Below are 27,940 nucleotides of genomic sequence, written 5' to 3'. Positions count from 1 at the left end.
AACCCGGGACGCGCAGGTACTGCACCCTTTCCCGGATGCCAGTCCGAAGCGGTGCAGGCTGGGAGCTGCAGTCCAGAGCAAAGCCCCGCCCACCTAGGGCGGAAATGACCAACACTCGTCCAATCGTCAAGACCATCAGGGAACAAACGCGCATCCGTGTTTTCTCGCGAGACGTGAAACTAACAACACGCGGGGACGAGGCAGAAATGCGAGTGGAAGCGTCCGGGTTTCCGATCTGACGCTTTTTCCGTCAGAGTTTTGTAGCGGTCGTGGTTCCTCGCCGCGGGACGAGATGCTCAAATCCAAAACGTTCTTAAAGAAGACCCGAGCGGGCGGCGTAGTGAAGATCGTGCGCGAGCACTACCTGCGGGATGACATCGGCTGTGGCGCGCCGGCTTGCTCCGCCTGCGGCGGGGCGCACGCGAGCCCGGTCCTGGAGCTGCAGCCCCGCGACCAGGCGAGCAGCCTCTGCCCGTGGCCGCACTACCTTCTGCCGGACACCAACGTGCTGCTGCACCAGGTGCGTGGATGCCGGGCCGCGTGGTGACAAGGGGGCGTGGCAGGAAGGGACACTGGGGACCAGGGAGGCGGGTCTTGGGATGGAGAGGCAAGTACCTTGGCCGCCCTCGCTTCCAGCTGTCCAGGCCGAGGTACCTTTCCCCAACTTTGCTCTATTTATTTATATTTCTTTTTTCGGTTTTTGGAGTCGTATTTTTAGACACGTTAATTTTCTAACCCCTGGTGTCTCTTCTACTTTAGATTATAAGTGCCTGGAAGCCGGGGACCTGGGCTTCTGTGGCCTCCAGATTGCGACCCCCAGGCAGCTTGTAAGTGCCTACGAACAAAAATTGTGTGGGCCAGCGTAATTACACACTAGCTTTGATATTGCAAACTTTGGTGGGCCATTTACGGGTGCTTGTCGTCTCATGCCTACAGGGCCGAGTGACTTTGTCACTTTTTCTACAGCGAATTAACACTTTGGCCCAACTGAGAGTCAGTATTTTAAACTGTCCTAAAAATTTAGGCTTGACAGAGACAAGTTATAACTGGACATGGGGAAAATTGACATTTTGCTTTTGTTTTTAAGATTGATGTTCTTGAGGACCCTGCCATCAGGAATGTAATTGTGCTACAGACAGTCCTGCAAGAAGTGAGAAACCGGAGTGCCCCCATATATAAGCGAATCAAGGATGTGACTAATAACCAGGAGAAGCATTTCTATACATTCACTAATGAGCACCATAAGTAAGTATAACAAAACCATAGGGCTACCTAAACTTAAAACAGATCTCCTGGGAGTACTGTATCGAAGACAGTCGGTAGCGTCCTGTGCTGTTTGGTTGTTAGCAAACTGTGTGGAAGACAGTGCTACACAGGCCTGTGCTAAGGTCACAATGTTAGTGAGGTCACACGCTAAACCAGGATCCTTTTACTTCTGAAACACTCCCTTAAGTTGTGTATTTTGAGTTGAATGATAGATATTTTGGAGATAAGAATCATCTAGGCTCCTGCAATACCATTATGTGGGTAAGGAATATAGGACTAAAAAGTTGGAGGTTTGTGAAAAGAGATAAAAATTACAAATTTATGATTAATAAGCTTTAAAGTTAAAGTTAATATCTTACATCTGATTTATTGAAATTGGATTTCTAAAAATAGTTGTTACAATTCAGGTTCATGATCTTTGAATTCAATATGTAGTCTCAGAATATACTGACTGCCTACTACATAATACATAATGTGTATCTACAATTCTTAAAGTCACTTTCTCAACTTTGGCATTATTAACATTTTGAACTGGGCAGTATTTTGCTGTGTGAAATGATTTTATACATTGCAGGTGCTTAGCAGCTATACCAAGTATGTGCACATAGCATTCACCTATTCCAAGTTTAATGAACCAGAAGGTTTCCAGCCCACAGGCACCTAGAGAAGAGGCACTGGGGGGACAGACAGAGAGCAAACATGTCCACCTGTGGGCTGCTCACTCATTGCACCTCCTTAAATTCCACAAATATTTATCAGTTGTTTTCTACGACCAAAAGACCAGGATTGTATTGAACATGTTCAGATTCTTGATGTAGGCTTAGGAAGTTTTTTAGTTCAAGTGCTTTAAATACATTTTAGCAATATAGGGACTAATTGGAAGTCTTTTAGGATGCATAGCAAATCTCATTTAGATTTTGTTACTTAAGTCCATCGTGTTAAAATGAAATTTAAATTTATGATCATATCATTCATGGATAAGCTTAGGTAACCAGTGGACCATTCACCAGAATAGTTATGAATGTGGACAACACATTTGTAGAGACACAGGTATGTTGCAGTGTGAAAAGGTTGGACTCCCCTTAGAGCATCAGTAGGTAGAGTTAATAAGAAGGAATAAAGCCATGTTAAAAATAATGACTTTGAAGAATAGACTTAAGGATGTCTGTCAGGGTACTTTCATGTTTGGGAATGATAGCTTTGTCACTTCTGCAAGGCTTTGATGTGGCATTGGTGTTTGCCCTGGGTGATTTACACGGACTATTGATGAACCGCTGAATCACATGATCATGAATATTCTAGTCAGTCACACTACAAACCTTAGCAATTCCTGTTATTCCATGGTTTGTTAAGTTTTATTATGTAGTCTCCAAAGTTTTATTAATACTTTCCACCCTATAAACTATTATTTAACACCACAGTTTAAGGAATACATTCAGGGCTTAATATTTTCATGAAATGAAACCTTGAGCCTTTGTATTTTCCCATTAATGACACAAATTTTTTCTTAAGAAAATTGTCATGAAAACTTTAAAGGGATTTCAAAAGAATTGTTCCCTGGAATGTGAGCATATAAATTCAAGTAAAACATGTATACCACCACCATTTCATATTAGCGGCTATTGAACATTTATGTCCGAGAAGTTTTTATGCTACTGGCTGACTTTTATTTTGTGTTTTGTCCTTTTTGCATTTAGAGAAACCTACATAGAGCAAGAACAGGGAGAGAATGCCAATGACAGAAATGATAGAGCCATCCGAGTAGCGGCAAAATGGTACAACGAACATCTGAAGAAGATGTCAGCAGAAGAGAGCCAGCTACAAGTTATCCTTATAACAAATGACAAGAAGAACAAAGAGAAAGCTGTAGAGGAAGGAATACCAGCTTTCACATGTAGGTCTGAATGTAGATGCTTTTATGCATGTTTGCAACTATATAAAAACTGTATAAAAATGTTCACATGACTCATAATTTCATTGTCCTGTGATTTCATGTGATCTTTTTTCATTTGAAACAAATAGTTTTCAACTTTTAATGTGAGTGACTGTTTTGCTTACATACATGTAGAAGTCAGAAGCAGGCGTTGTAAACCCCAGAGCTGGAATAAGGCATAGCTATAAGCCACTGTGCGGGTGCTGGGAACTGAAACCACATCCTGCAAAGCAGCAAGTGTTTTCAACTGCTGAGCCGTCAGTCTTCTACATTTTACATTTCTCAGTGAGCTAATGAGTAAGCAAGTTGTAGATAGTGGCTATTAGGCTTTTTCTCATTATTTGCAGTTGACATAGTAAAAATTCGTGTGTGCTGGACCCATTGCTCTGTTTCACCCATGATCACATAGTCGGCATGGTTTTGTTTCTTTTCTTAACATAGCAGGGGTACTGTCAAAACCAGATCATCTATTTTCTCTCATGCCTAGATAAAATACCTAGGCTCTTGAATTTACAGACAGTGACTTGTTTTTCAGGTGAAGAGTATGTGAAGAGCCTGACTGCTAACCCTGAACTTGTAGATCGCCTTGCTTGTTTGTCTGATGAAATGGTAGGTTTCTGTACGTTCTGTTTTCAAAAGATAAAAATATAAAAATAGCTAGCTTGGGATTTTAGGGTTATAGTTACCATACTTAAAATTTATAACATCAGTAAACTAGAATAGAAACAGGTTATAAACAAGAAAATTGTGATTTGCTAATTGGATCTCATTACTGAATAAATTGGCTTTCTAAAAGTGGACTTGACACATAGTACCCCTGTGTGTTGAATGAAAAACAATTAAGTGACTTTATGGTTCATTTGTGAATAATTTTGTAGTTTGATAGTGGCCAACCATGCATACAACATGAAGCCCAAAAGAGGGAAGGGAGTCATAAGGGAATACATGATATTACAGAGGGTCCTATAATGGAAAGAGACGCCATTGTGTCGGTCAGTACGTTTTTAGTCTTTCAGTAACGACCTAGGTAAAGGTCTGCTGGGAAGTGAGACAATAGGATTGAGCTCTGCATTAAATGTCAGGCTAACGGAAGTAGAAGGTGTATAAGGCTGAGTTGGAGAGCGAGAGCTGTGATCAGAAAATAATTTATTCCTAAGACTTCTAATGGCAGTATAAGAATCATACTGTATCAGTGCAAAGCTTGGAGGATGAGAGGTAAGTACAGAGGTAGTATAATGGACAGTTTGAGAAACACTGCAGGAGAAATTAAACTGATCTTTCAGTGTATGTACACACATACACACATCCAATAATAACTATACCATTAAGAGATGAATGAAATGTAATTGGAAGCATTCATTAAGTCCTTGTCTTGTTGTTTGGCATGTAGCTATGGGAAATGTAAATGACTATTGATCATAAAAACTCACAAAAATGTACTGATTTTAATCAGACCCAAATTCTAGTGAACTTTTCTACAATTAGAGTAGCTATTCTGAAATTGTGGCACTTTTTTTTTTTTTTTTTTTTTTTTTGACACAAGGTTTATCCTTGTAGATAAACTTCCATGGCTGTCCTGGAAGTTGCTCTGTAGATCAGGCTGGCCTCATAATCAGAAAGCTTCTACTGCCTCTGCCTCCTGAGTACCTGGATTAAAGCCATGTGTCAGCACTTTCTTTAGCAATATATTTTGAAGCACTATCTACCACTATTAAAAAACAAAACAAAACATGACTCAAGTGACTGGAATGTCTCTTATCTGATTACAATGATAGCTGTTGTTACAGAAGTAGCTATCTAATAGGACATAATACATGTATCTTTAACTTGAAACAGTTTCTCTCCCATCCTGTTTGTCTAACTAACTACATTACAAAACTAAAGGAATGCTCTAAGTTACAAGCTGGACTGGCCTTTTTGAATATATATTTTGAAGTACTCTAATAACTAGTTACTAGTTACATGTAGCTGATAAAATGTAATTTAAATATAAAATCTGTTATATACATTTCAACAGTCCAAGAAAATTTGTGCTTAGTGGCCACCTTGTTGAACATTAGTAAAAAGATACCACTTTCTTTACAGCAAGCTGTTTTAGATAGCAGTGGTCTGGAAAACTGTTCTCTGTTTAAACTCAATTGTATATTTTTAATATGGATTTTTAAGTTGTATGGTATTTGTGGAAACAATGTCTTAAATAAACGGGCTTCCGATTTGCTTATTTCATAGAATGAAATAGAAAGTGGAAAAATAATATTTTCAGAGCATCTTCCCTTAAGCAAGCTCCAACAAGGCATAAAATCTGGTTCATACCTTCAAGGAACATTCAGAGCTAGCAGGGAAAACTATTTAGAAGCTACAGTGTGGATTCATGGAGACAAAGAAGATGAAAAAGAGGTAAGTATGTAAATCAATACCTTTTAAACTTTTTAAAAATTTTATTGTTGTGTATAACCTTGGGCTTTTCCACCCAGTCTCTTGGTTCCTAGAAATAATAACTCAGAGTATTTATTAATAAATTCCCAGGCCTACCTTTTTCTTGTTCCCTGACTGCCTTGTAACGTATTTATCCCATTTAGATTATTCCATGTCTTCCCCGTGGTTAGTTAGTTACCTTTCCTCAGATTTATGGGACTGTCTCCTCCAGAGTTGGGGTGAATCTCCCAGGTGCCTCACTCTATCCCAGAATCCTTCCTCTGAACTGGAACTTCCACCTCCCTATTTCCTGTCTAGGCTAATAGACAAATATTCTTGACACGTGATACATTTGTATATTGCACAAGAGATTCTTTACATCTTCCTCTCTTAGTCTACTGAAAGGCTTTTTCTATAACAATAATAAACTATATGTAATAATAAGCTATATATAATAATAACAGTTATGAAAACTATGAGGTAAGATTGTATTCACAATGTCTAGTGCATTTGTATTTGGCAACTTTTGAAGAAAGTACATCTTTCTTGGTGAGTTAGAGTTCTACACCTAAATCATTTCATATCAGAACTTGTATTTGTAAACCTAATAATAAATATCTTCTTAGATCTACAAACAGTCCTAAACAATTGAAGCTTAATTGTGAGTCTAGCTAGTCTTCAACCCCATCAGAACCCTGTGAAGGAATAAATAAATATTACCTGAGTGCAGGAAGTGCAGGCAAGCAGCTTCCAAAACTATAAAATAATAGAGGAATCTGGCTACCTGCCGAGTTTCCCAAATTTCTCTGTAGCATTGGAACATCCATCTTCAGCCTTCTGTCCATAATATCTGATGGACTTTCTGTGAAGAGAGAATGTAAAGGACTGAGCCCTATCTTGGCAGAGCTCAGCAGTTGACTTCCCTGTTCTCGTTTGTTCAGGTTGGACAGTATTCTGTCAGCAGTTGAGGCATGAGCAGTTTGTATCTATAGTATATCTGAATTGCTTGTCTCTAGCTATTCATTATGTCTAACTTTGAAAACATCTTACTGTAATTAACCAGAATAGTATCTAACATGACCATAAGTTTGATTGCCTAACTAATAACTTGCATTTCTTATTTAATCCCTAGCAGTTTATAATAGTAGATTTCAAAAGGACTAAAACTGCAGTTTAAGAATTACATAGGAACAATACCTTAAACAAGAGTTGGAGCATATATATAGTATGTTGTAACATGGTACAATCTTAATTTTCTATCAGTATACAAAGATCTATACCAAATGTAAGAATATTTGGCTTGTTGATGTTCTTTGGTCTAGGAGTAGATTCAATAACTACCATTTCATCCTGTTATTCCCTGTATTCTTCCTTTTTTCTCTTCATTTCTTCTCCCCCCTTTCTCTTTAACATGAGATAAGAAAGGACAGAGGAAAGAAGAGAGAAATCCCTGAGACTAATCTTCCTTATCTTTTTTCTTCCCTGCCCATGATCATGACCAGCACCCCCTTAAATGACAACAAGCATCCATCATCCATTGAATGAGTCACAACCGCCCACCCCGCCTCTTGGGAATGGGATGTGGCTTTCTTAAAATTACTTCCTCCTGATTTGGGGCACTGTTTCTTTTGGGGGTCCCTCCAAAAAAAATGGGATATTGGTCAGTCTTAAGGAATTAGCTATAGCATTTGCTCTCCAGTCTCTGCTGAGAAAGTTCAGGGCTTACCTGACATCCTGACTAGAACACTCTCAGTGATATTGGACCAAATTGGGTCAGCAGCTTTCTTTGAAGCTGTCCTGGTTGCAGAATTTCGAGAGAACAGCATTGACACAGTCTGAGGGGAAATCAGGCAGGATTCTGGAGTAAATATCACTCAGCATCTCAGCATCCCTGAAGGTGAATCTTGTCAGGGCTACATTGACTTTGTTGGTGTAAGCATAGCAAACACACAGTACACATTTCTGCAATAGCAGATGCATGGACTCTGCAATGTGCACACTTCAGTTAAAGGTGAGTCCCAGCTCACTGTCTGAGATAGTCTTTCTCTATAAGGTAGTTTGGATTGTATAGCCAACCTATAATAAAAATTTTAACTATGCCATTTAAAAGGATGGGATGATTAAGTCTTGAGGACTCTGTAACCAACAAGATTTATTGACTATGTATAACTGAAGTTCTAGCTGGAAACATTTTCATCTCTCAACCAGTTTCAGAGCTGTTCCCATGTGAAGGGATCAGCATGTACTTTACCTGTTTTGTTCCTGATTACTTTCGTGTTCGCAGTTGGGATCTTCAGGGGGTGTTCCCCTGTCAAATCTTGTATTTTTCTCTCCTGTTGAAACAAAGGAAAGATCTCCTCCCCATGCAATAAGTTTCCTGCTTTCCATTCTGAGGTTATCACATATTTATGCTGATCTAATTCAGTCCTTTCCAAAATCCAGTGCTTTTCAGCAACTGTGCTATCTTATTGATGTTTAAAATCTTAGTTCATAAAGCATTATGTAATCTATTTTTGGGAGAGTTCATATCTCCCTTTTGTTCTGTGAGCATGTCTTCAAAGTCCTGTTAGATCTCTCCACAATTATTTGACTTGTAGGATTGTGAGATATATCCATAATATTTCCTATGTCATGCCTAAAAATCTTGTTGTATTCTAATGGAAACGTAATCTGCAACTGCATCTCCAAGATAGCCACTCTCTCTAATAAATGTGCAATCCTTTTCAGAACTTAAGACAGAGCCTGTCAGGATTCTGAGTAGGCCTCAGCTGTATGATGTATTAACGTGTGTGTGTGTGTGTGTGTGTGTGTGTGTGTGTGTGTGTGTGTGTAGGTGTGTGTATTTCTCCAAACTCTACAAAATTAAACATAAGCTATTGTATGACATTGTTCTACAATAGTATCATTAAGCAGAATCTGGATATTTAATTCAGCATAATGCATCTCTATGGGTTGTCATCTTAATTCTTCAAGTCTTTGAGTTTTCCTCATCTGGAACTACTTTTCTACTACTGCGGTAGGTTCCAGATCCTCTTAATCTCTGTTCTGTGGCTTGTCACCTAACATTTTATCTTTCAGTCCGCTCCTTATCGAATCCCTTTTATTCTGGTCTTTCTAATAAAGGGAAATATAAAATTGTAATTGTTAACTGAGCAAAAAATTATTCCCTTGTTGATAAGTGAAACAAACTGTGAGATTTAGATACATTGTTTCATTGCGTTTTCCATTTTGACATAGAAAATAGTTTTCTTTAAATTTCTAATCCACCTTAAGAGCTTAGTTTTCTTGTTTTTAAACTACTTACCCCGTTTTTTTCTTTAGTACCCAAGCATGTTTACATACATATTGTACCTGTTTAGGTTTTCTCAGTTCGGGACTGCCTTCCATTGCCTGCAGCCGTTCTCTGGTGTGCAGGCCAAGCCTTAAAGGGCCAAACCTCCCAGACAGGGAGGGACAGTCTTTCCACTCTGAGCAATCTGCCAGCTTCTCAGTAGCATTTGCCAACCTCTGCTGCAGTCTCCACCCTGTGTCTGGACTTGCTGGAGAGTTCGCTGTGCAGCTCTGGCATACGTTTACTAACCCAGCTGTCAACAGGCCTTGTTCAAGTACCAGGCAGCCCACCAGCCCTGATGCACAGCAGGAGCTCTAAAGGAGCTAAGCCAGGCCTCTCTGCTTTCCCACTCAGCTGGCTAGAAAGTGTCCTTTTACCCAGGGCTTCTCAGGCTCCAAACCCCGCATTCATGGGGTTTCATTTGTAACTGAGGGCTTTTCACCCACCCACCCACCCATGCCTAAGTTCCTTGAGATAACCACTCTGAGACTTAATTATGAATGAATGCCTAGGCCTAAAGCTCTGACTTGTTCCCCACTAGTTTGTAACTAATTGACCTAGTTATTCTATCCTTTGTGCTGCCACATGGTTGGTTCTCTCTTCTCAGTTTCATACATCTGTCTTCATTCAGGGTGAATCTCTCTTCTATGTCTGACTCTATCTCAGAATCCTTTTTCTGTGGTGGAACTTTTCTGCCTAAGCTAATAGGCCAGCAGCATCTTAATGACAGGTGATATTCCATACACTGCACAAGAGATTCTCTTGTGTGTGTACATTTGTGTGTGCATGTGCAAACACCTGCTTGTGCACATGTGTAGAGGTCAGAAAACGGCTTGTACAGTAAGTAGTTGGCTCTCTCTTTCGAAAGAGTGGGGTAGGTCACAGGAATTGAGCTAGTCCAAGCCAAGATTAACTACTGAGCCATCTTACTGGCCCCTCTAAATTCTTTATACACTAAAATACCTTGAACTGATTAAAATTTTTGTATGAGAATTTAAATTTTATTTTATTTTATGTTTTGATGTTTTAAACATGGGGTTTTTCTGTGCAGCTCTGGTTGTCCTGGAACTCCCTTTGTAGATCAGACTGGCCTTAAACTCAGATTTGTTTGCCTCTGCCTTTCTAGTGCTGGGATAAAGATATTTACCACCACTACTTGACTTTCACTTTTTATTTTTAGTTCATGTGTGTATGATGTACATGTAAGTGTAGAGGACAGCCTCAGTTGATAGCCTTAGAATTGAGGCCTATTTCCTGAAAAACAGGCTTTCTTTTGACCTAGAGCTTACCAATTAGGCTGGACTGGCTATTCCGTCAGCTCCAGAGATGCTGCTGTCTCCACCTGCTTAGAACTGAGTGGCAGGCGTGGACCACCATGCGTAGGATTATATGTGGTCTGTGGGCTTAAATTCAGATCTGCACGCTTACGGGCAGTCGACACAGCCACTTCTCAGGCTTACCTGCTGTATCTAGTTGGGAAGAAAAAAGTAAACACTTGTACAGTGATGACTTCCTGAGACCAATTGTTTCAGAAGTTTCTATTAATTCACTTTTAAAGAGAATCATCAAATATCGTAAACTAAGATATTTCTGTTTTAGGTCTGTACTTTTAATAAATACTATTTGCACAACAAAAAGAGCTTCACAAACATGTGATAGCAGGTAGCAACCAGCCTTTAGAGTGTTTTGTTCACCAAGTTTGCCTAACTTTTGGCTTGGAGCATTTCACTTAGTCTTCAACCCAGTCTATGAACGTTGTTGTGTTTTCATTTTTACCAACCAAGATACTGAGATTGAAATAGTTTGGTTTTCCCCACTGTTTTATAGCCATTGCTTATGTTGGAGTTGGGTTGATGATAGGGAAATAAAGGACATCTTCTAGAAGTCATTCTTCTCTTTCCACTATGGGCTCTGAGACCACATTCAGATCAACTAAATTTGTTTAGCATTCATGTTTACCCAGCAAGCCCAACTCAGCTGATTACTTTAACATAGGAAAACCCACCGAGAAAGAGGTATTATATGATGTAAAATAGTTAAGACTCTGGCCTTCGATTACATAACTCTGATTATTCTCATTAAATCTGTTTCAATGCATGGCATTTATTGGTTTCCAGATACTTGTACAAGGACTTAAACATCTAAACAGAGCTATTCATGAAGACATTGTGGCTGTGGAACTGCTGCCCAAGAGTCAGTGGGTGGCACCATCTTCTGTGGTTTTACACGATGAAGGTGAAAATGAAGATGATGTGGAGAAAGATGAGGAGAGAGAACTCCTGGTATGAGAGAAAACAAGTCTTGTTTTTTGTCTTGTACTGTTTAACATGCTGTTACTTTTATATGTATTGAATAAAACCACAGTTCTAAACTTTTTAAAGTTTTATTCATTTTTATATGTATGGGTATTTTATTTTGCCTGCATGTGAGTCTGTGCAACACGTGTGTGCATTGCCTGCAGAAGCCAGATGGTCTAGAATTGGAATTACTGACAGTTGAGAGCAGCCAGTACTCTTTTAACTACTGAGCCATCTCTCCCATGTTCTCTACTTTTCATTTTATTACAGTTTATGTGCATAGTTGATTTCTGTTCTAACTACACAAACTTGTGTTTTTTAATGGCATTTTACTTAAATGGATTTCAATATTTCAAATTGTGTATGCAAGTGAAAGTCTGTTACATTCTGCATATGATCTGAATTAATACAGTTTAAGTAAATAGATATATGTTTTCTGAACATCTGTCACAATGTTAAAATTTATTTTAGAAAATGTGTTTCTGGATCTTTGTATTTAGATATGCTTAATTATCCTGTTTTTACTATATATTTGTTGGGGAGAGTGATTATTTATTATGCATTACTAAGTTCTTCCAGAAATGACCTGTTTACTCATTTTGTGAGGATATAACAGAGGTAGCACGTGTAGCTGTTTTCATTAGTGTCAGTCAATTTCCTGCAGTCTGACTACAACATTATTGCAGAATACAATCTGCTGAAATGTAAGAATCTAATATTATATGGTCTGTTTTTATTGGTTAACATTTTTATTTGACTTCTAACTTGGGATAAGATAGAACTGTTAAAGATATATTTACTTTGTGATGGATTTCATAAAGCATAACATGTTCTTCATAATAGCTACATAGTTAACTAATTATTAACTACATATATCTAATTAGTCTAGATTGGTACTAAATCTTAGTTTCCTAATTCCTAAACTGTGTTTTTGTCAGTAAATCCTCACATTGACTTTGAAACACTGAGTGAGTTCTGACATGCTTGTTCTGATTTGCACATCTTGACATCATGAATGTGTTTTATTATTATGGAACAGTTAGCACTGTTCAGTTGGTATGCTTGTGTCTAGAACTTTGAAGCATAAAGGTTCTGAATTTTATGTCATGTTTGCCGCCTGTATGTATTAGTGTTCATATGCATAGTCTAATTTGGAAAAAATTTACTTCATTTTACTTATAAGATATAACTGAAAATTTTTTTTTTTATATTTTAGCTTAAGACTGGTGTAAGTGAAAAAATGTTAAGGCCTACAGGTAGAGTTGTGGGGATAATAAAAAGAAATTGGAGACCATATTGCGGCATGCTTTCCAAGTCTGATATTAAGGAGGTAAGTAAAGCACTTGCTATCATTGAAAAATGATAATCAATGACAAGAACTCAAAGCTCTCTCCCTTCACTCCTTCGTCCAGATTTGCTGTGAATATAAATTAATTTTCCTAAGTTAGGGACATAACTCGGTACTAGATAGAGTACTTGTGTAGCATATGCTAGGACCTGTGATTGATCCCAGGACTGTAATTTTTATTTTTAATTTTTTTTTTAGTCAAGAAGACATCTCTTTACACCTGCTGATAAGAGAATTCCACGAATTCGGATAGAAACCAGACAGGCTTCTGCATTAGAAGGACGAAGAATTATTGTCGCTATCGATGGTTGGCCCAGAAATTCTAGATATCCAAATGTAAACTTAAAATATTAATTTTATCTTTGTGTATTTAATTAAAATTTGTAACTAATATTGTTGATTTTTAGTGAAAATATGGTATTTACATATACACAAATATTTCATGATTACCTAGTCGTAGCATTGGTCAGTTTTCTCTAATTCCAGAATAAGTCATATGGCTGCTTTTACTCAAATTGCCAAAAAAACCTTTACTGATAAATTTTATAGAAGAAGAATGTGGACCAAATACATTTTAATCAAATTTTGAAGCTAATGCTTTTAAAGTGTATTTTACATTGAACCTTAGCAGGAACTAAACGTTCCTGCTCTAAGAATCCGGCACTCAAAAGCAGTTAAAGTCTTGTTACTTTTCACTAAAAGTTTTTGATTCACTAAAGGATTTTTGCTCGTTTGTTTTTACATGTATGGGCATTGTGCTTTCACATATGTCTGTGTACCGCAGTATACATGGTGCCCAGGGAGGCCAGCGGTGCTCTCAGTCCTGGAGCTGCAGTAACATCATTGTGAGCCATCATGTGGGTGCTGGGGAGTGAACCTGGCTCCTCTGCAAGAGCAACAGTTCTTAACCACTCAACCATCTCTCCACACTCAAAGGGTGTGTAAAATGTGCCTTTCTGATACTACCCTTTTGATTTCAGGGACACTTCGTCAAAAATTTAGGTGACGTTGGAGAGAAAGAGACAGAAACAGAAGTTTTGCTGCTTGAGCATGATGTTCCTCATCAGCCTTTTTCCCAGGCCGTTCTTAGCTTCCTGCCAAAGATGCCCTGGAGCATTACTGAGGAGGTTAGCTGAAAACGACTCATACTGTTTCTTTGTTGTTTGTATTGGTGATTGAATCTAGGGCCTTATGTAAGTTAGTCAGCAACTTTAATACTGAAGTAAATTCTTAGCCACATTTGTACAATTTGGTTTTTCTTATCAGTTGGGTTTTACTAAGTTACCCAGTCTGCCCTGGATCTTTGTCCTGAATTAGACTCCTGAGTATCTAGGAACCAGACCATGATGTAGTTTAATTTCCATATATGTTTTTAGATAATGTAGAAACCATGGCTCCTTTTTCACATTTAGTTAGTTACAGCATTGTTAGGTGTTTACTATTCTAAAGGTAGTGGAACCTTGGAGAATGGAGCCTAAAAATGGGACAAACTAAAGACTTACACAAAAGCCAGCTTAATTCAGAGCTTCAGGCAGTTTATCCTCTGAGGGTTAAATATTGGTAAATGAGTAAGGTGTACAATGACATGGGTGAGCCGAGTGTGTTAGAAACAAGCTTTTCAAAGAGGGAAATAACAATGGCCATCTAGAGTCATCCCTGTCTTCTGTAACACAGAAGCACAGTCAGAACGGTTTCATGTTTCTAAAGAAAAGAGGTCAGCACATTCTTGTTTTCTTGCAGTTTTTTCATCAGCACTCGGAATTTTCACTTAAGTCCTTCCTTAGGTGTTACACAAATCATTTGCTGTTTTCACTCCAGGCTGCAGAATTAGTAGCATGGAACAAGGTTCTCTATAACATGGAGAGCTAATTTATTTTTATGGAAATATTTGTTTCCCAAGAGAGCTGTGGTTGCTGTTGTATTACTCCAGGTTTCTGTTGTTGCTTTTTCTTTCTAACATGGTATTTTCTAGGACATGAAGAACCGAGAAGATCTGAGACATCTGTGTGTGTGCAGTGTGGACCCTCCAGGGTGTACTGACATAGATGATGCCCTGCACTGTAGAGAACTCAGCAATGGAAACTTGGAGGTATGGATACTGTCAGTTCTAGGGTTCAATGTTTCTGATCTAGGACAGATTATAAACACCTGTCTGTAAGACCAATAGTTATATGTCAGAGTTGAATTAGCAGCTGTGACCAAGCCCATTTTCAGTTTAGCTACATTTCTTCTGAGCTAAATTCTATTGTAAGTCTACTGTTAATTTTGCAGAATGACATCTTTTCATTTTATCTTTTTAAGGTTGGTGTTCATATTGCGGATGTTAGCCATTTTATCAGGCCAGGAAATGCTTTGGATCAGGAATCTGCAAGAAGAGGAACAACTGTATATCTGTGTGAAAAGGTAAATGTATTAACTTTCGAATCTTATACTGATCACAGCACTTTGCATTTAGCTTTGTTTTGATGGGCTTGGGGTCCTGATGTATAGATCAGGGTGGCCTCAAACTTTTGACTTACCTGACTCAGCTTCCTGAAGGTTGAGCCAGGAACTTTTGGTTTCATGAGCAATCAGTCTAAAGTAAATACATGATGTAGTTATGTAAAAGAAATGCATGGGTGAAGATGTCCTAAGTCACAAAGAATATTGTGTTTTACGGCCTGAGGCAGTGGCTCAATTGGTAAAGTACCTGCCACCCAAGCATGAGGACCTGAATTCAGTCCCCAACAGCCAAATAGAAACTGTACCGCATCTGGAATCCTAGCCCTGGTGGAAACAGGTGAATCCCTGCAGATTGTTGACCAGCATAGACAAATCAGTGAAGTCCAGGTTCAGTGAGACTATCTCAAGAATGCGGGATGTTCACCTCAGGCCTCTACATACATGAACATGTACATATGCCACACTCAAAGACAAGACAAAAATTGTAATTTGCTATCTAGTGACCCAAACAGCCTCTAAATGTAGTTGACTAAATTATGTTCTTCAAGTGTGATTGGGAGGGGTGGTGACACTGAGGACATGCCTCAGAGGTTAAAGTTAAATCACTGGCTGCTTCTCCAGATGACTTGGCATCAATTCCTACCACCCACATGATGGCTTATAACAGTATGTACCTCCATTTCCAGGGAATCCAGTGACCTTTATTGGCCTCCTTAGGTAACAGGCATGCACGTGTGTGTGTGTGTGTGTGTAAATAATACACACACACACATATATGCAAGCAAAACATGTACACACATAGAATTAAATATCCTTTAATGTATTATTTTCATAAATTTACATAGACCAGATGATGAGTGGGAAGGGTAATCTTTTATAAATCATGCTCAAAGTATACTATGAAATTCAAAAGTTTTGTTTTTTTTTTTTCCTTTTTAAGTATATTTAAAATACTAGTTTTGGTTTAGCAGTGGGAAAATCTTGGTAAGGGTTTGTAACTTACCAGGTACCAACTTATAAAGACCAGAAATTTCAGATTTTGACAGGACAAGTAGGGGACTGAAACCTGAATCTCTGGCACAAATGCCACCCTTACTGCCTTCTGTAACAATTTTATGTTCTTTCCTACAGACTTTTTCATGTTCTTAATTCTCTAGTAAAATTAAGAACAGTTGCCGCCCCTTACTGCTCTCCTGATGCTATTTGCAGGTGGAAATTAACTGTGACAGAGTAACCTTAGGTTTGTTGTCTTCTCTTCCAGAGGATTGACATGGTGCCAGAGTTGCTTAGCTCAAACCTCTGTTCTTTAAGATCCAACGTTGACAGGTATTTATGCATTGTTTTTGATTGATAGGCTGACTTGTTAATTATATTGATTCCCATAAACCAATACCATCTCTTTTTTCCTGAAGGTTGGCATTTTCCTGTATTTGGGAAATGAATCATAATGCTGAAATATTAAAAACAAGATTTACCAAAAGTGTCATTAATTCAAAGGTTAGTGTTATGATTCATTTCTGAAATTTCAAATTTTTATGATCTTAACAATTTCTTAGATATTTTTGAAGAAGCTAGATTCTATAAAATTAAAATTTCCAGTGTTAATAGTAGTCCCTAGTTTGTTTCAGAATTTAAAATGTGCTTAATTATTAATATTACCCAAAAGTTACTTTATGTAGTAATTGTCCTGTATTTAGGAACATAGAACCTACACACCTCTACAACTCTACACCTTTATTCTTATTTTGTATTCTTTTACAGTCTTCCTCATCTTGTGCTAAATAGTTCCCCAATGTATGCCAGATGCTCTTCTTGTAACGATATTTTCAGACAGTTCTTTAGGTCCAACTTAGTATCCCTCTGTTCTGATGACTAGTAGGGAGTGCTGTTAACCAGCAAACAATGATGTGCGAATGATTTTGACCTTTAGAGATTCATACTTTTAGAACTTTTCGAGTATTTTGAGGCAGTAATCGGAACAATAGTTTTTTTTATTGAGACAGGGTTTGGATGTGTGTGTAGCTAAACTCAGAGATCTGCCTGCCCCTCCCATGAGCTGGGATTAAACCACCACTGTGGTGACAAGGTTTTAGCAAAGTTATATGAATTAAAATAAAAAAATATATATGAATATATAAAACATTTTTCTGAAAAGAAAGTTCTTAGCTCTTAGATAAAGGTATTCTGCGAAACGTTTCTTGGCCTTTATTAATTTACTCCCTTATGTAGTATGAACTTTAATTATACAGCTACTTTTATCTTTTCATATCTTTCTACCTGGACAGAAATAAGAGCAGAAGCAGCTATGTCCTTATTTGGGTTGTCTGTTGCTAGAGATTGCTTTAAACTTTTATCATTTTTACTCCAGTTTGGGTTCTGTTTTGTTGGTTAATGTCCTGTAAAATACTTCTAGACTCTTCTTATTTGACAGAGAGTAGGGGAGTAATAATCCTTTGGAAAGGATTTTAGAGACTAGCCAGAACTTGCCTTGTGTTTTATTCTAGTATTACCTAAAAACACACTGGTTTAATTAAGGAAGTATTAAGAAAACTTCCATTTCCCTTTATTTTAATGGAAATTGCTCATGTTGTACAATGACCGCCCGAGTAAGCAAACTAGAAACTGCAGCTGTGGATTTTATTTAAGTCTTGCTGTAGATCTCTCGTTACTGATTTGAGGCTTCCTGAAAGCATGTAGTGGGAACATGAGATAAAATGATACAGTTTGAGGCAGGGAGTGCGTAAACTTGCTATGCAAGCCAAAGTTAGGGTTTCTAGAACCCACAGAAAACTGGACATTGCGGTGGACATATGTTCCCAGTGTCTGCCTGTAAGGACATAAGTGGACACAGTAGCCACCACTGGACCAGCTGTCCTGCCTCATCAAGCAGTGAACAAGAGAGAGCCTGTCTAGAACCAGGAACGGGGAGAAGCAGTACCTCTGCCCACCATATGTGCATGGTGGCATGTGTGACCCAGGACTGAGATGAATACACAGGCGTACACAAAGTATGGGTCAAATAGTAGAAGCGTTTTTATCAGTCATGAGAATTATATTAACCTAAGGTTTCTTTCTTAGGCTTCTCTTACATATGCTGAAGCACAGATGAGAATTGATTCAACGGCTATGAATGATGATATTACCACTAGTCTCCGTGGACTAAATAAACTAGCTAAAATTCTAAAAAAGGGAAGGATTGAAAAAGGGTATGTTCTAAAAATATCTATTAATAAATGCTTTAATCAGTTACAATGTTGAGGTAACATTTGGTTTCTTTAGTGTATTTTGTTAGAACCCTAGTTAATTAGCTGGTAGACTATACTTAATAGATTTTTATCATGGCCATTTGCCTTAGCATAACAGGCATAGAGGAGTGGCAGCTCAAACTTGTTGGACAGAAGGCAGTTAAAAGGAGCTGTAATCTTGAAAGACTGCTGTAAGTGGAAACCATGTACAAGAGCCTTTCAGAGGTTGGTCCCTAGGTTTTGCTGGTGATGCAAGTACTGCCTCTGGACTACTCATACAGAGCCTAACGTGAGTTCCTGAATACTAGCAAGTGAGCATTTTTACATACTCCTAGCCATAGATAATGCTAAGCAATCATACTACCAGTGACTACCGTACCTGAATAATGAAATATGAAATTTATAACTCTTTAGTGATAAGGTATTTGCATGAAAAGTTATCAAACTAGAGTAAAGACACTGCTCAAGCTAGTCACTTAAATATAAGGTTAACATAACTTCTATGATTATCTGACCTTACTAAAATTATCTCCAGCCTGGTGACACACGCCTTTGATCCATGCACTCAGGAGGCAGGTGCAAGTGGATGTCTGATTTCTATCCTATAGAACTTGTCCAAGTCTTACCCAAAGCTAAGTGAGCCCTTGTCTCAAAAAACTGAAATAACAAAAACAAAAACCAGCAACCAAAAAACAGGAACTTGATGAAAGTAGCACCACATCTGAAGACACCTTAGTATGTGAGCTTGTGAGCTTTGGGAAGGAGATCCACACATGAGCCTTTCCATGGTATATATTCTCAGACCTACAGCAGTCTAATCGGAATAGCCATCAGTCCTTATGTGGTTGCCTATGCATCTTCTCTGATTAGCCTGTGTAAGCTGCTCTGGTCCTCCCCAATGATGCCCATCACAATACTTTTGTTTGCCACAGAAAGTGAATTATTAGCAGTTTGCCTATTTTTAGCTGCTTAAAAAAAGTGGTTACATATTTATGTAGCTTAATAAAAACAAAAGTTAGGCTTTATATTAAAATTGAACATAAAACTTGTAGATGGTTATAAAGTCTTCCTAAGAAAAACTTTACGTATACACTCACTTTATGTTTGAAAGGAATTACTTGTAGAATCTTTTCTTTGTCCTTGGTTCCTCTGACTAATTTTTTCATTTTTACTCAGGGCTTTGACTTTGTCTTCTCCAGAAATCCGATTCCACATGGACAGTGAAACTCATGACCCAATCGATCTGCAGACCAAGGAGCTAAGGTATAGGACTGTTTACAGTTGAATATTAACTATTCCGTTTAGGGGAGGTAGGGAGTGGTGGGTGGGTGTGTGGGAGAAGAGGCATGCAGAGAGGGGATGGGATGGGAGATTCCAGAGGGGAAAACAGGAAAGGAGATAACATTTGAAATGTAAGTAAAGAAAATGTACAATTAAAATAATTAATAATTATATTTAAATGTAATGTCTACTGTAGATACTAATCAACAGAATTTATGCCTAAAATAGTTGTTACAGTTAGAATATCTATGATGTAAACGTGATCTTACTTTTTAGTTTTTCTCATATAAAGTTAAGATAGGATAGTAGAAAGAGTTCAGATTTGCTTTGATATTCTTTAAGAACTTGAGTCCACTAGTCTCTGTGGACTAAATAAACTAGCCAAAATTTTAAAAATGGGGAAGATTGAAAAAGGGCATGTTCTAAAAGTATCTATTAATAAATGCTTTAATCAGTTACAATGTTGAGGTAACATTTGGTTTCTTTAGTGTATTTTGTTAGAACCCTAGTTAATTAGCTGGTAGACTATACTTAATAGATTTTTATCATGGCCATTTGCCTTACCATACAGGCATAGAGTAGTTGCTGTGATTAATTTCTTAGGTATGTAATATAGTGTACAGAGCTATAAAGGGACCACTGCTTAAGTTGCTGCTGTTTTGAGAGGATCCAAGAGTGTTTCCCAGCAGGTGCACACATACACCTGCATCATGCACATAACTAAAAAAATAAGTCTTAAGAAAATGTGAAGTTTTGACGCTAAATTCTTAACTTCGATTTTACTGCTACTATTTATATAATTTAAAGAAGTTGAAATCAGTTATTGAATTTTCCTATATGGAAGGCTTCCTAATACTTGAAATTTTAGTATAATTAAGAAATGTTGTCAAGAAATGATTTATTTTAATAATTAAGATATGAGAACTAATCTTGTGTATTTGGTGGTGCTAGAGAAAGGAAACCATAGATAGAGTTTGCAGGTTATTGATTAAATGAGCTTAGAGCTTAGAATGAAAGCTGCATCAAACTGTTTGAAGAATTGAAGACTGAAACCGATCCAAGTTTTGATGTTACTGCTGAAAATCATTATGAAGAGCCTAATGCTGCACATCTGTCACTTTGAAGTCAGTTGTGTCTGTTGTCTCTGTGTGTCAGTGTATTTATCCCTGCATTTACAGTGGGATGCTCACCAGAGATAAGCATTGAAATTAGCTATCGAAAATATATTAGTGACTTATTGGTAAAAATTTAGGGAGTTGAGATAATATGTGTGAACTTGATTTTAATTCTCCCAGGAAAGTTTATTTTCATAGTACTTTTTTTGTAAGAGGAGGTAAAGATGTTGGTGTTGTAGTTATGCTAATAAAGTGAGGAAAGCTTCCATTTTTCCTGAGTACAGTTTGAAAAGATCGTAGTATACTAGCTTTGTTCAGGAGAGACGGAGTTAAAAGACTTAGTTTAGAAGCTGAGACATTAAAGAATCATAAGGTATTAAAAATAGGTAGTGTTCCATGTTAATGCTTTTACATAGGAAGTGTTTTCATTATCACTAGAATCGTTAGCTTGTGAATAAATGTAATACGTATCTCAGCCTCTCTTTTCTTACTTAATGATTTTCCTGACAGAGAAACAAATTCCATGGTGGAAGAATTTATGTTACTCGCTAATATTTCTGTCGCAAAAAAAATTCATGAAGAGTTTTCTGAACATGCTCTGCTTCGAAAGCATCCAGCTCCACCTCCCTCCAATTACGACGTTCTTGTTAAGGCAGCTAAGTCCAAGGTAAAGATTGAAAAGTACTATTTGTATTGTAATCTGTATGTTACCCTGAAAAATTACCATTATGTTTTTATAAAATTTCAAGTGCTGTAAAATCAGATATATTTTTTTTAATATTAAATGTGACTTGAGGTAAGGACATCCCTTATGTCCAGTGAGGAGTACCCAGTCCTAAAGCCAAATGATTTAATAAGTTATTTACAGTATCTTAGACAAAGTGCGCTCTTCATCTCTTTATACGTGGTGTACTGGCTAGTTTGTCAACTTGACACCAGATTGAGTCATCTGAGAGGAGCCTCGGTTGAGAAAATGCCTCTGTACGATTGGCCTGTTGGCAAGACCTCAGGGGTTTTCCTTCAGCTCATTCGTCTGACTAGTAGACATCCTTCCTCCCTCTCATTTCTTACTTTCATCATAGCTAGCTTACTTTGGTTTGCCTCAGATCTGGTGTAGGTCCTTTTCTCCTATTGCAAGCATGTAACAAACAGCACCGGCTCCCTAGACATTACTTAATTAGTATGGACTGAGTTTCTGGGTTTATAGTGTACTTAGCACATCTTCATCCATCAGTACTGCCCCAGCTTCCCAGCTCCACTGGTTACTGCATATTGGGGGTATTCTGTGATTGTCTTCCTGTTATTACTAAGACATGGGTAAAAGGAGGAGGCAGTGTCTTTCCTGTAAGCTACAATACAGCCAGGGAACTTGAGGGACACAGCACTGTGTTACTGGCCCAGCTTGTTTCTTGTCTTCACTTCTACTTTCAGTGAAGAAAGTATGTAAAGAAGCCAGACATACTCACAAGTGTCCGTAGCTACTGTATTTCCTTTGCCCCCTTAGAGATAAGCATAAATTGGGGTATGAGAAAGAAATGGCATGTCCTCTCCCTTGGAACTTTTCCAAAGTCTTGATACTTTCAAATAAATGCATTCAGGATTTTTAAAGCTTTAATACATTTTTAAAGCACAAAAGAATCATTTATTTTAGAGACAGAGAGAGAGAGAGACACAGACAACAGGGAGGAGGGAAAGAAAGATGGAGGGTACTACTGATTTCAGATTGTTTCATTTGTTGCTTCTCTTCCCTTTATTGACAGAATTTGGAAATTAAGACTGATACAGCCAAATCATTGGCTGACTCTTTGGACAGAGCTGAATCTCCTGACTTCCCATACCTGAATACTCTGCTAAGGATACTGGCCACTCGCTGTATGATGCAAGCAGTCTACTTCTGTTCTGGGATGGATAATGACTTCCATCACTATGGCTTAGCCTCCCCCATATACACACACTTCACTTCTCCTATCAGAAGATATGCAGACATCATTGTTCATCGGCTGTTAGCGGTGGCTATTGGGGCCGATTGTACTTATCCAGAGTTGACAGACAAACACAAGCTTTCGGATATATGTAAAAACCTCAACTTCCGGCATAAAATGGCTCAGTATGCCCAGCGTGCATCTGTAGCTTTTCATACACAGGTATTTGTTGTTTGTCTATAGTGCTAGGGGTGGGAAATTTTGTTCATTTTGTATTGAATTTCAAAATAAGACTTCTAATAAGATTGTATGTTATTTTACAGTTGTTTTTCAAAAGCAAAGGAATAGTAAGCGAAGAAGCCTATATTCTGTTTGTAAGAAAAAATGCAATTGTGGTGTTAATTCCAAAATACGGCTTAGAAGGTACAGTGTTTTTTGAAGAAAAAGATAAACCAAAGCCACGCCTCACTTACGATGATGAGGTAAGGTATTGCTGATCCTTCTTGTCTTTGGAGGAATGGCAGATTTTCTTTACCAGTTGTCAAACCATAGCTATAAATGATCAAAACTTCTGCATTTATATCATAAGTCTCAAAATACATGCCAGAAACTCTACATTTCATCAACTGAACTTTTGTATCACTCAGAAATGTCATCCTGTTTTCTCTTCCCTCATGCAAAGGCCATCTTTCTTTTCTATTGTAAGAATGTCTTACTGTCGCTCAGGAGGGATTATTACTTTCTCCAGTTTACTTGTAGTGTAACCTCACACATCCTCTACTTCACTGACTTACTAGAATTAAGTTAAGAGAGTTCTCTGTTCCGAATGCATTATCAGGACCATCTTAGTGACAAGATGAAGCGTGCACATAAACACACTGCATTAGGTCAATAGGGGTTTTTTTCAATTGTAAAGGAGCTGCTTATATTGTGGGTCCTTTTATTCTTTGAAAATTTCATACACGGATACAATATATCTGGGTTATATCCACCTGTTATTTCTTTCCTTCAACTCTCTCTAGAACCTATCTCATTTCCCTTCCAACTTTATGTCCTTTTAAACTGGGGAGTAGTTAATATGTTAACATTTAAATTACTGTGGAATGTAAAGTAAAAACAATCGAGATTCAAGTTTAAGAAAAAAATGTCGATTTTTTTTTTCTTTTTTAAGATACCCTCACTCAGAATAGAAGGTACCGTGTTCCATGTGTTTGATAAAGTTAAAGTAAAAATCACATTAGATTCGTCAAATCTTCAACATCAGAAAATCCGTATGGCCCTTGTAGAACCACAGGTGAGACCAAATTTAATGGTATGGAAAAGGTAACACTTTGTGAGTGATCTAGTTGTCCAGTAAAGTTAGGGTCCTAGGTATTCCGAGGATCCTGGTGCACCATCGGATTCCGGGCCTCAGCTTCTAGAGGTCTCAGTGCATACATTCCAGACTCTTCAGTTCTCTTACTATCCCTTTACTTCTGGTTATAGAATAGACAAGTTAAGTATCTATGCTTCACTTAAAGGGCTGGTTTTGCTCATTTTGGTTGTTTTTTTTTTTTTTTTTTTTTTTTTTTTTTTTGAGTCAGGGTTTGTCACTGTGTAGCTCTGGCTGTCCTGAAACTTGCTATCCACCTTTAATTCAGAGACAGCTGCCTCTGCTTCTCAAGTGCTGGGACTAAAGGTGTGTGCTTGTTGTCTGCTGCATCACAGATCCGTTAGGGCAAATTGGACACGAGGAAGAGCTGTTACATTGAAGTTTCTCAGTTGTCTTACTCTGTATGTAGACAAGGCTAGCCTTAAATTTGCAGTGATCTTTCTGCCCATTCTCCCTAAGTACTGATATTGTAGGTGTGCACCTCCATACACTGGAAAGCTCCTGAGCCCCATGGCTTACTTCAGAACCGTGGTTACTTTGGGTGTGTAATTGTAGATGCTACAGCCTTCTAATGCCATCTCCTTCACTGGAAACCTGTTTACAGTTGAAAGTGGTGGTGATAAAGGGGCTGAGGGGAAAGTTACTTATCTGATACTCGTAATTGTGCAATTTTTTTCCCTGTCTACTCTTTTTAGATACCGGGAATAAACATTCCTCCCGAAGTTTCAGACGTGGATCTTAATGGACCAGGAGGAAAGAAGAGGAAACTTGAAAAGTAGCTACATTGACAGAAAACTCAAAGACTGGCTATGTTGACAACAGCAACAAAATTGAAAGCATGCTTACAAGCTCTCTGTGATAGCTGCTTTTAAATACATTTCAATAATTTTAAGAAATTTGCATTTTTATTGAGGTGCTGACTGAATCTATCATGTACTGTGTGTCTATAACTAAGATAATGCAGAAAAATTCATTTGAATATCCATTACTTATTGGTGACAGTAACAACTTCAGAGACTTATGATGATCATTTACATGGAATCCTCATCTTCTCATTGAAAAGCAGATTAATAGTATCTAAGTACTTTAATATACAAAACACCCTGTCGGTTTCTGAGGAAAATAACATTTTAGAAGCAAAGAACAAACCTTTCTGAATCTTGAGCTGTCAGTGTCTGGTATTTACTCTTTTTGCCATTTTAATTTGCCTACTTACATTGTGTTCATATATTGTGAGAAGATCCTGTACTTTACCAGTGGGCCTCAAACAGCTGTGAACATTTCAGGATGATAGGACAAACTGGAGTATCTCGATCTGATTTGGAACACCAATTTCTGTTGTTAACAGGTGTTCATTCATCATCCCTAGTTTTTGTTGCCAATATTTCTCCCAACAACACATTACAGGGAAAGAAGAAAGGTGATACTTTAAATGTCTGCTTGCTTACAGAAACATATAATGACTTATGAATTTTAATTATATCTAGTTATACAGGTGAGAAGGGATTATAGTAGACATTAAAAGGAACAAATGAAGTCTCATTCGGTGTGTCAGATTGCACTTGTCTTGCAAATCCCAGATTACTGATTACATTGGTATTTAATAACTGCTTATTCAGTTTCCAGTCAGGTAGACTAGTTGGTTCTCTACAGTAGAAACAGGCTGACAAACCCCAGGCATATGTGGATAGAGCTACATGCTTTATAAACAGGAATTTGGTATTGATTTTTTTTTTTCCAGTTTGCTGTTACTGTGGGAAAAAATTGTATATGTTAAGGCATCTAAGGATCTTGATATATATCTAAAGGAAGACAGTCATACAGTGTGTTTGGTGGAAATAAAAAGGATCAGTGACTTAGAGCAGGAGGCTGCAAACCGGTTTGTAAAGGCCACAGCATTTCAGCTGTGGCCATTTAGGCACATTAAGTATCCACTGATTGTTGCTATTATTTAAATGCAGGGTGGTCCTAGAACTACTTCTCCTTAGAATAGATGATTATGGGAGCACTGAAAACTCAAAAAGCCACCAGATAAGAAGAAAACAACTTTGACCTTCACATTCTAGAGCCTGAAACAAGACTAAACGTTTGAAAGCTAAGGCACAGTTGTAACTTTTTAAGACTGCTATTCCTGTTTAACAGATAAAGCCGAGATCAAGGATGGAGACAAGTTATTTGAGCCTAGGTTATAATTACTACTTTAGAAACCTGACAGCCAGGGAGGCTGCTCCTCTTCAGACTCAGAAATAATAGGTAATAGCTGTTTTTAGATCAACATATTAAACTGGCTAGTCAACTTCCAGTGTTGTATATTCCCCAGCACTGGTGAAGCAGGTGAGGTCACAAGCAGAGTGTGTGTGTGTGTGTGTATAAGTTGGCAATAAACACCAAGTACCATACAGAACAAGGATGAGGATGGCATAATAGTAAGTGAATCTTTATTTTCTAGGACTAATGAATCATTTGAGTATGTTGTTTATAAGAGAGAAGTACAAAATACAAGTCTTTGTTCTCAAACACATTATATCCATCTTTTTCTGATAGATATTTAAAATATATTTTATATAGCTCTTTCCCCAATTTGTTTCTTAGTGCTAAGCTCAAAAGGAGTTCCACTGTCTCCCCATGTTTCTGATTCTCCCATATTCTGTTCATCTCCTACCAAGCCCTAGGAATAGCAGTACATGCTACTGTGGCACCCCATATCCACCCCTACAGATGGTACCATAGTACAGTGCCCAGTAGCACCTTTCTACATTTATAGTCCTCGGAGTGTTAACTAGAGCGGTTATATTAAGTACCAAGTAATTTCCCCACAGAAATGAAATTTTAGTCCATTCTACTTCCTTTTTACATTCAGTAAGTTTTATATCTCAACGTTTTTTTCACACAAGTTTCAAGTAAAAATATATAGTGCATTCAGTTTCATGTCCTAAGAACTGATAAATTCAAGATGACCATTCAGTCTTAACAAGCAGCTCACTGACCCTGGGACTGGAGAGATACAGGTCTGTCATCACTCAAAGCAAATATAAAAATATTTTATTGATTTTAAAAAATAAATGTATTGTTTAACAACTTGGAGCATCCTGTCATAATTTCCTTTGCAGCTTTTCACATTAAGGAGGGAACTAGACACATATGAAGCAAGTACCCCCATCACCATCACATTAACTCGTTGCCCCTTGTGACAGACACATCAGGGGCTACTGAGCGGCAGTCTTTGGTCCTGAGACTGTGGGCTGCACTAAGATAGACTTGTAGTTTTCATCCAACACCTCTGCACTGTGTGATCTTGCTGTGAAAAAGAAAACACCCTCTTTAGTTTAGGACCACTCAAAAATATCACAGGAACTGTTTTTGTAGAAATCTACATGCAGATTTCCTGGTTTGAAAAGGATAGTAAAGATTAAAATGTTTTTGTCTGGGGGCTTTGTTTTTTTCTTTGTTTTCATTTTTTTAGCCTTAGCCCCCAAAGATGGTATTTAAATATTCTGTTTCAAAGGAATCCCTCTCAGGTTTACAGGGTTAACTGCAGTGAGCTGGATCATCATAATCAACTTTGTTAGAGGACATTCGTTGATAACAAAGCAAAATGAAAAGGGAAAATAAGGTAGATTTTCTCACTGAACATTATTGGGAGATTTTGTTGCAGTTGATGTTTATACTGTATAATAAACTATTTAGCAAGAGCATGTCTTGTCTAGTTCCTAAGACAATGGGTTTCAAATGTGAATGTGTAGCTGTAACGATATCAAGGGCCATGAAATGTGTGTGTCAGAAGTGAACTGTATTAGCACATATACTTGAGAGATCTAAAATGATCCTTTTCCTTATGACAACAATCTTTAATGGGCTACTGAGTTTTAAGGGATGCGTTGGGTAAGGAGAACAGGATAAATATCAAAGTGCATGATAAACATCTGACCGTGACATCCTGAGATCATTATTTTGTAAGACTACACAAAAGCTA

General features: G+C 37.8%; 2 protein-coding genes across 3 annotated transcripts in view; one reads left to right on the top strand and one right to left on the bottom strand.

Moving 5' to 3' along the window:
• Positions 1-220: 220 nt before the first annotated feature.
• DIS3 (DIS3 homolog, exosome endoribonuclease and 3'-5' exoribonuclease) lies at positions 221-27,186 on the top strand. 2 transcript variants are annotated; one of them, XM_080916646.1, is made up of 20 exons: positions 221-520; positions 1,088-1,245; positions 2,964-3,160; positions 3,735-3,808; positions 5,429-5,596; positions 11,063-11,227; positions 12,459-12,572; positions 12,789-12,926; positions 13,571-13,717; positions 14,563-14,679; positions 14,892-14,993; positions 16,294-16,358; positions 16,445-16,529; positions 18,111-18,238; positions 19,454-19,540; positions 21,184-21,340; positions 22,434-22,817; positions 22,919-23,077; positions 23,767-23,889; positions 24,663-27,186. In XM_080916646.1, exons 1-20 carry the CDS (start codon positions 293-295, stop codon positions 24,744-24,746), a joined length of 2,880 nt encoding a protein of 959 aa, XP_080772772.1. In that variant the 5' UTR covers positions 221-292; the 3' UTR covers positions 24,747-27,186. The 2 variants fall into 2 exon arrangements, with proteins under 2 accessions (XP_080772772.1, XP_080772773.1); XM_080916647.1 differs by lacking the exon at positions 221-520 and adding an exon at positions 767-827 and having other exon boundaries at positions 24,663-27,184.
• The window catches only part of BORA (BORA aurora kinase A activator), a gene marked incomplete at its 5' end in the record, with an annotated part of 21,071 nt that continues 19,519 nt past the window's right edge, over positions 26,389-27,940 (bottom strand). Inside the window, one exon of the mRNA XM_080916648.1 lies at positions 26,389-27,265. Within this exon, the coding sequence (XP_080772774.1) occupies positions 27,215-27,265 (51 nt within the window). The 3' untranslated portion in view covers positions 26,389-27,214. The remainder of the gene's footprint in view (positions 27,266-27,940) is intronic.

This window comes from Micromys minutus, assembly GCF_963924665.1.
Source record: "Micromys minutus genome assembly, chromosome: 5".
Taxonomy (NCBI): Eukaryota; Metazoa; Chordata; class Mammalia; order Rodentia; family Muridae; genus Micromys; species Micromys minutus.
This window is presented reverse-complemented; position numbering and strand designations above follow the sequence as displayed.